The sequence below is a fragment of the Myotis brandtii genome, unplaced genomic scaffold (assembly GCF_000412655.1).
Source record: "Myotis brandtii unplaced genomic scaffold, ASM41265v1 scaffold251, whole genome shotgun sequence".
In the NCBI taxonomy this organism is placed as follows: domain Eukaryota; kingdom Metazoa; phylum Chordata; class Mammalia; order Chiroptera; family Vespertilionidae; genus Myotis; species Myotis brandtii.
Window position 1 is genome coordinate 2,004,255 of NW_005359516.1, and position 9,204 is coordinate 2,013,458.

Genomic DNA, 9,204 nt, shown 5'->3' on the forward strand with positions numbered 1-9,204 from the left:
GCGCGGACAGCAGCCGGCCCTGCTCCAGCAGCCGCAGGACGTTGGAGGTGGCGAAGGCTTCGGACGCCGAGGAGGACGCCCGCTGCTCCAGGTCTCTGCTCTGGTCTTTCTTCTGTTTGGTGCGGCGGTTCTGGAACCAGACCTTCACCTTGTGGGGGGACAAGTGCCAGGAAGGGAGAGGGGACAGGCAAGGCCAAGGGGGCAGAGGGGAGAAAAGGAGAGGGGTGCAGGGGTGTGGGAGTGGGGGAGCAGGGGTGGAGTGAGAGGGGGAAGAAGAGCATTCAGAGTGTCATTAAGGTCTTCCCCCGACCAGCCTGCTCTGGGTGAACTGATAAGGGCCCCCCCTTCACTGCTAGCTGACTGTGGCCTGGGATGGAGGAATGGATTGGCAGATGGAGGGTGGAGTTTGGAGGCACAAATGAAGTTCCCCTCTTGGTTCAACATGTCTTCTCTTAGCCAAGGGCATGGTTTCAGCCATTGATGGGCTAGTAATTCCCAACTTGAGATCCAGGCCATTATCCACCTGCCTGCTAAACTCCACATGGACATCCCTGGCTGGTGTGGCTCAGTTAGTTGGGTGTCATCCTGTGCACTTGAAGGGTTGCCGGTTCGATTCCCAGTCAGAGCACATGCCAAGGTTTCGGGCTTGATCCCTGGTAGAGGGGGTGTGCAGGAGGCAGCCCATCCGTGTTTCACTCTCGCATTGATGTTTCTCTCTCTCTCCCTCTCCCTTCCTCACTCTGTAAAAATCAATTTAAAAAATATTTTTAAAAAATATGTTTTTATTGATTTCAGAGAAAAAGGAAGAGGGAGAAACATCAATGATGTGAGAGAATCATTGGTTGGCTGCCTCCTGCACGCCCCCCACTAGGGATTGAGCCTGCAACCCAGGCCCTGACCGGGAATCGAACCCTGACCTCCTGGTTCATAGGTCTATGCTCTTCCACTGAGCTACACCAACTAGGCAATAAAAAAAGCTTTAAAAAATAAAAATAAACTGCACATGTACAGACCCAGCTCAGATCCACTCCCCCACTCAGGGACCTCTCCCCACCTTCCCCAGCGCAGGCCCTCCCTCTCTCCTTGCCCCTCTCGCCTGGACTGTGGCAGCATCTCTCCAGCAGTGCCTCTCAACTCTGGCCACCCATGAGAGCCAGCTGGGGGGCCTAACTCACTCCTAACCTCAGACCAATCCACCTGAATGGGAGTGGCTGGACCCTGACACCAGGTGATCCAAGGTAGGAGAACCACTGTTTAAGGATCTCTGTGCCTCACATCCAAGCCTTAACATTTGCAGGTCGGGGAGCAAGAAACTGGAAGGCTCTGGCTCATGGCCTGCCCTGGCTCTGACCTGCACGTGTGTGGGCACCCCCGCCTGTTCTCATTCTGCAAACAGCTCCCATTGGCCACTTCATGGGCCGAGGCTTCTGAATAATGGCTGTGTGGTCTGCCCTGCGGAAGGCTGATGTGGGCAGAGGCCCAGGCAGGTGCCAGGTGCCAGAAGTGGATTTGGCATGGAATTCTGGAATCTTGGACACCTGGGGTGTGGTCTAGAAGGTGGGCACAGACTCCTCGTGGTGGGCAGGACCCCTTGACCTTGTAGAATCCTCACCCCAGGGAGGGGCATGGCCAGAGGAGAGCCAAAGTGGGGCCCTCTAAGGTGTGGGGCTAGGGCAGGGCTAGTTGCTCCGTCTGCGGATGGTCCCACCTCTTGGTGTGGGCTCTGACACGGCCTCTGAAGTGAGTTCTCTAACCCAACCTGACCATCCCCTGTCTGAACCCATCACAGCCCCCTCTGACCCTACAACCTATAAAGGCTGGGCTTCTCAACATGATACCAAGTGGATTGGATTGAGTTTCGATACCGAAAGTGACCAGAGACTTACAGGATCTACTTGGGACTGCTTGCTTTACTCATTCACTCACACATTCATTCAACCGGTAAGTATTGAGTGCCTACTATGTGCCAGGCACTGCTCCAGGCTGGGGAACTGGCAGTGAACAAAGCAGAGCGAATCCTGCGGTGTGGACTGGATGGTGTAGAGGGGAGACAGAAGCTAAACAACAAATGAAAACATGACTGTCAGGTGGCAATAGTGCTTCGAGCAGTGTCTCTCAAATTCCTGGGGGTGAAGAATGACTTTAAATTTTCTAATTTGTCTTGGACCAATTCTTTTGTAAAATACAATTATAGTGAATTACTAGAAAAGTTGCTATATAATATCTAAATACTCTCTGTTTCTGGACAGATGACAGTGCAAGGCTGGCAGCGGCCCCAGGACCACACTATGGGGGGGCACTACTTTGGAGAAAGGTGGCAGGATAAGGGGGGAAGAGACAGGGAAGGTGACATTTTTGTTTGTTTGTTTGTTTTGTTAATTTTCACCTGAGGATATTGTTCCATTGATTTTTAGAGAGAGTGGAAGGGAATAGGAGAGACAGAAAGGCAACACACACACACACAACACACAACACAACACAGGGCAGAGGCAACACATTGATTGGTTGCCTCTGCCCTTACCAGAGCTGGGGATCCAGCCTGCAACCGAGGTATGTGCCCTTGACTGGAATCGAACCCAGGACCCTTTAGTCCACAGGCCAATACTCTGTCCACTGAGCCAAACTGGCTAGGGTGGGAGATGATTTTTATTAGCGGATTGGCAAATACAGCTTCTCTGAAGAGGTGACATTTGAAGGAGATACCAGTACGGAAAGGCCAGGGGAGATGTGCCCAAGGCTGGTGAAGGAAGTGGGTGGAAAGAAGAAAACCCTCTTATCTTTGTCATCCCCAAATTCAGTTGTTCCATGAAGCAGTCCCACCGGATGCTGGGGGCCTGGGACTCCGCATGTTGAACATACTCCCCCACACATCCTAGCTTCTCTGCCCGGCTAGTACCTACTCTCTTAGGACTCAGGCCAGGCACCACGCCAACCACCTGAACCCTCAGTTTCTCATCTTTAAAATGAGGACAAAAACACTTGGGCTGTTGCAGGGATCAAATAAGGAACTCCAAGCGGAGGGCTTTGGGCCATTAATATTTCCCATTGATTTTTAGAGAGAGTGGAAGGGATGGAGAGAGAGAGAAACATCGATTTGAGAGAGACACACTGATTGGTTGCCTCCCACATGCACTCGACCCAGGCCAGGATGAAGCCTGCAACTGATTGGAATCAAACCTGGGACCCTTTAGTCCTCGAGCTGACGCTCTATCCACTGAACCAAACCAGCTAGGGCAATGGTATTTATTATTTTAAGCTCTGTGGGGTGATTCTAATGCTGCAAACAGTGAAGGTGGGCGCTGGAGCTGAGAAAATGGGAGTGAGAAGACCTGCCTGTCTACTTCCCATCATCAATCCCACGGTCCCTAAGGGATTGATTCATAAGGCTCAGGGAACAAGGGACAAACTGAGTAAGGGACAGGCTCAGAGCCCCTGAACTAGCCCCTCCTCCTCCAGGAAGCCTCCAATTTCACCTGAGGGGTCACCCTCTTCCCAGGATTAAATTCAAAGTTACTAGTTCTTTAAGGCTCAGTTCAGTTGCACGCTCCCAGGGGCAGAGGTCGCATTCTGAAGTGCAGTGCACTTCCTGGGGCGTTGCCCTTCCCTTGTCTTCCCGAGCCTGCTGTGGTCTCCCTGGGGCTGCCATCTGGCTTCCTCCCTCTCCTGGCTCATCTGCAACTCAGTGAATGCTTGGTAGCTTCACCCCTGACCCCTTGTGGGACTCCGCTGTGACCCATGCTGCATATCAGGGGAGGGTGTGGTTTCCACTTGGCTGCCAAGACTGGGGAGGCATTTTCCGGAAGTTCATCCATCACCTTCTTCAGGCTCAGGCATGGTCAGTGTTAAATTCCAAGACCCATTGTGTGGGCCGCCTGGGTCCAGTGCATGTGGGAAGTGACATTAATATTTAAGAGGCTGCTTCCTGTGACTGTGGGCACGGACTTAACCTGAGATGAATGGAACCTGTGTGTCTGAGTGGCCCTGGTTTTTGTAACCGGGACAGGAGGATACCACCTATTCTGCTGTTCTGGAGAAGGATCTGGGGCAGAGGCGATGGGCACAGGGCTGAGGACAATTGCTGGAGGGCCAGGGCCGCTCTTATCCAAGCGAGGTGGTGATCATGTCAGCATTGGGACTTGGCAGTTGGTCCTCAGCCTGGCACCTGGTCCCTGGTCCTGAAAACGTCCCCTGGGCTCACCCAGTGAGGGGAGTCCTGGAGACAGCCTCTCACCTTCCTTTCCTCCACAGCAACATCTTCTGTTCTTGTTTCCTGCTCTGACCCTGGTACTCTGGCCATTCATTCACACAACACATACATAGCAAGCGCCTAATATATGCTGGGAAGACAAGAATGAATAAAACTCTATCTCTACCCACTTGGGCCTCAGACACCAGCAGTGGAAGAGATGGACAGGGCAGCAGTGCTATGACATGGTATTCTGGTAGAGCAGTGAATGACATGGTGAAGAAGACCCTGAGGCCAGGCAGCCTGGGTTCAATTCTGGTTCTTCCCTTAAGTAGTGGGATGACATGGGACAAGTTACCTCATCTCTCTGTGCCTTGGCATCTCCATTGGCACATTCTTGTCCTTGGGAACTGCATATGGTTGGTGCTCACCAGACCACACACACACACACACAAATACCACACACACACACACACACATACACACACAAATACCACACACACATACCACACACACACAAATACCACACACACACACACACAAATACCACACACACACACACACAAATACCACACACACACACACACAAATACCACACACACACACACACAAATACCACACACACACACACACAAATACCACACACACACACACACACACACACACAAATACCACACACACACACACACACACACACACATACACAAATACCACACACACAAATACCACACACACCCACACACCACACACACAAATACCACACACACACACAAATACCACACACACATACACAAACACAAATACCACACACACACTCACACAAATACCACACACATACACACAAACAAATACCACACACACACAAATACCACATACACAAATACCACACACACACACAAATACCACACACACACATACACAAACACCACACACACACACAAAAATACCACACACACACACAAATACCACACACACACACACACCTTAGAAAAAGCTTACACTGACCCAATAGATGTCTTCCACAAATATAGTACACAGAAGCCACGTGGGCCTTTCCAACGAGGGCACACACACAGCAGTCATGTACCACACACTATACACACACACAAATACCACACACACACATACACACACATATACATACATACACACAAATACCGCACACAAATACCACACACACACATAAATACCACACACACACACATATACACACACACAAATACCACACACACACACACAAATACCACACACACAAATACCACACACACACAAATACCACACACACAAACACATAAATACCACACACACACATACACACACAAATACCACACAAATACCTCACACACACACACACACACAAATACCACACACACACACACACACACATAAATACCACACACACGCATACACACACACAAATACCACACACATACACAAATACCACACACACACACACACACATAAATACCACACACACGCATACACACACACAAATACCACACACATACACAAATACCACACACACACACACACACATAAATACCACACACACACATACACAAACCCCACACACACACACACACACAAATACCACACACACATACATACACACACACACTTTACAGGTCAAGCCATGTGGGAAAGGTCTCTTGGGAGAAAATGAAGATGCCTTAGGGAAGGCTTTGACCTTCAAAGGCAGGAAATGCAGTGTGTATGGGGGCAGGGCAGGGGAAGGATGAGGACTGAGAGGAGCTACTGCCCTGGACATCTGAGGTGCCCTTGGACAGCAAAGTTTCAGGGGAGAGTTTGGGGGCAAAATTAGGTGAAGCAGAGGGTAGTTAGGACAGAGAGGAGGGGAAGGTATTGGGGGTGACTCTGTGCCTAGACTTCAGGGTTTGAGGGTGTCCCCCGAGGTCCCCCAGGAACATGGGCTGGGCCACTCACTGAAGCTCCCTCTGTGATCACAGCCTGGCTTTCTAGATCCAGGCTGAGCCCAGCTGGAGGGAGGGCCCAGCTGGAAGAACTGTGGCCAACTGCTGGGTTGTTTGGGACTCTGCAGAGGCCTCTGGAGGAAAACCGGTCCAGGTGGAGTGGACTCACCGATGCCTGCAGGACATCAGCCCTGGCCAGCAGGCCCCATCCTCCCTGCCTTTTCCTCATCTGCCCCACTCGGGGTTTACTCCGGGAGGACAGGGAAGTCCAGGAACATCTTACTGCCCCCTATGAGGGTGGACTGGACAGCATTCTGTTAGCGTGACTGGAGGAGCTGGAGGAATTCGTGGGAGGGAGGTGGTGCAATCCAAACTTAACCGCAGCACCTGGGGTGCCAGGGGCAGGACAGCAGCCAGCAGCACAGGGAGGGGCCTCACCACCCTCCCGCAGCCTTCCCCAGGAAGCGTACCCCTCCCGCCCACGGACTTCTTACTCCTCTCCTTCCTCTCTTCTCTCTATAAATCCTGCTTTGGCCTTGTTTGCAATACATCTGTTGACTGATCTCCCTTGTGTATGAGATTTAACTGCTAGAGCTGAAGCTAAACAAAGGATCTCCGAGTCCCTCTCTGACAAGCTCCAGGTTGATCGCCCAGATTACACGCAGCATAAAGATGCCAGGCTGCTGCCCTAACCGGTTTTGCTCAGTGGATAGAGCATCGGCCTGCAGACTCAAGGGTCCCAGGTTCGATTCTGGCCAAGGGCATGTAACTTGGTTGTAGACACATACCCAGTGGGGAGTGTGCAGGAGGCAGCTGATCGATGTTTCTCTCTCATCGATGTTTCTAACTCTCTATCCCACTCCCTTCCTCTCTGTAAAAAAATCAATAAAATATATATTTTTTAAAAAAAGATGCCAGGCTGCTTCTCCCAACCCCAGCTCTGGAACTTACTTGTTGTATGACTCCGGGTATAATCTTTCCTTATCTGTAAAACGGGATAATACTGCCTGGCTGGTGTGGCTTAGTGGTTGAGCATCGACCTATGAACCAGGAGGTCACGATTCCTGGTCAGGGCACATGCTCAGGTTGTGGGCTCAATCCCCAGTGGGAGATGTGCAGGAGGCAGCCAATCAATGATTCTCTCTCATCATTGATGTTTCTATTTCTCTCTCCCTCTCCCTTCCTCTCTGAAATCAATAAAAATATATTTTAAAAAAATAAAAAGGGATAATACTGGTAGCTACATCAAAGGTTTGTTGGAAGGGATTCGCGAATTAACATATCCAGAATTGTAACCACACAGAAACCTTATTTTCTTTAATCTGGCCTTTTATTTTTATGTGTTTCCTTTGCCTCAAACTGGCCTCACCTAGCACCTGACTCCCCACCCCTTGCTTAATCATCAAGCCCTCAGGACAATGAGGTCTGGTCAGCATCCAGGAACAAGGTCCTGGGTCTACTGACTCCTGAGACAGTTTTCAATCAAACGAAACAGACTATCTTGGCCTCAGCTGTGCTTTAGCTCCAGACCCGGGAAAGTGAAACGATCCCCATAACAAATCCATGTGAAATTGGACGGAACAACTCCAAGGCTGCCATCAGGACCAGATGCAATGATCAATCACGCCCGCCCGAGCACCAGCTATCAGTGGAGGCCAGCACCCTAACTCTGTTGTCACCATGACTAATATTTTTTCCACCCCCCGGAAGCCATCAGAGAGCCAGGCCTTGGAACACAGCTACCTGTGACTCTGGGCATGGCTCCCTCTCCTTAACAAACCCTTACTTCCTTGGCTGAAAAAACAAACAAATAAACAAAAAGAAAACCTCACCACCATCAACTAAAAACCCATATCCAAAGCACTTAGAACAGTGCCTGGACACAAGTGAGTGCTCAGTAAGTATGATTATTATTGTTGTTGTGTCAGGACACGGCTCTATCGCCAGCTTGAAATGCCTCCACCCTCACAGGATAGGGACTCAGTTTACAAAAGCTTCGCCTTTGGGTTGAGCACACTATTGTTAAAATGCTATTCTTGGGTGAAGGGGGTATTCAGACCCCTTCTCTCTAGCAACAGATTCTGAGCCACACTGGGATGAAGGGAAGGTGACGGAGGGGAGGAAAAGGCCCAGAATGGGGAATTGAGGTCCCAATTGTGTAAAATCTCTCTCCCCAAACCCAACCCCTCACCATCCCTTTCTGCAAGCTTCTCTCACTTGCCAACATCCCCCTAAGCCACTCCCAGCATTAAGAGTGTCCCTCCCCCCAGGTTTCCCCCCGTTTCATCCAAATTGCCTGATGCATCATGAAGACCCTCACTGGCATATACCAGTTCTCTCTTGTCAGCACTGGAATTATTTCCTCTGATTTTCCTGTAACTTTAAGCGTGCCCCTAATGCATGTCTGAACTCCTCCAAGGTTGGTTCTCACACTGAAGGAGTTCCCTGGCTGCCAGGCAGGGGTGCAGTGGCCCCGATACCCTCTTACCTGGGTCTCTGAGAGGTTCAGCTGGCAGGCCAGCTCAGTGCGCTCACGGCCCACCACGTACTGGCAGCGCTGGAATTCCATCTCCAGGCGGTACAGCTGCTCGGCCGTGAAGGATGTGCGGGTCCGCTTGGGCCGGTCCAGGTCCAGGCCCTTGGGCAGGACAATTTCCCGGATGGTCCCTTTGGCATCTGCAGGAGCGGTGAAAGGAGGCAAGTTAGTTCACCAGTTAAGGAGTTAGGCCACCAATAAGCATCTTAATTACAGGGGAACTCCTTGGGCTGGGCCTGACTGTGTGACCTCTGACAAGTGGCCTACCCTCCCTGGACCTAGCTTCCTTAGTCACCCAAGGCAGTATATTGTATCTAATGGGTATATGTATGTGAATGGGCCTCAGTACAAACATCAGGTTATATATATATATATATATGCTTTTATTTATTATTTATTTTAGAGAGAGAAGAAGGAAGAGAGAGAGAGAGAGAGAGAGAGAGAGAGAGAGAGAGAGAAACAGCTCTGAGAGAGAAAGAGAAACATCGATCAACCGCCTACTGCATGCCCCAACTGGGGATTGAGCCCACAACCTGGGCATGTGCCCTGAC

General features: G+C 50.6%; 1 protein-coding gene across 1 annotated transcript in view; it reads right to left on the minus strand.

Moving 5' to 3' along the window:
* The window catches only part of VAX2 (ventral anterior homeobox 2), a gene marked incomplete at its 5' end in the record, with an annotated part of 11,698 nt that extends 2,895 nt beyond the window's left edge, over nt 1-8,803 (minus strand). The window contains 2 exons of the mRNA XM_014540923.1: nt 5-148; nt 8,606-8,803. Of these exons, the coding sequence (XP_014396409.1) occupies nt 5-148; nt 8,606-8,803 (342 nt within the window). The remainder of the gene's footprint in view (nt 1-4; nt 149-8,605) is intronic.
* Between the last annotated feature and the right edge of the window lie 401 nt (nt 8,804-9,204).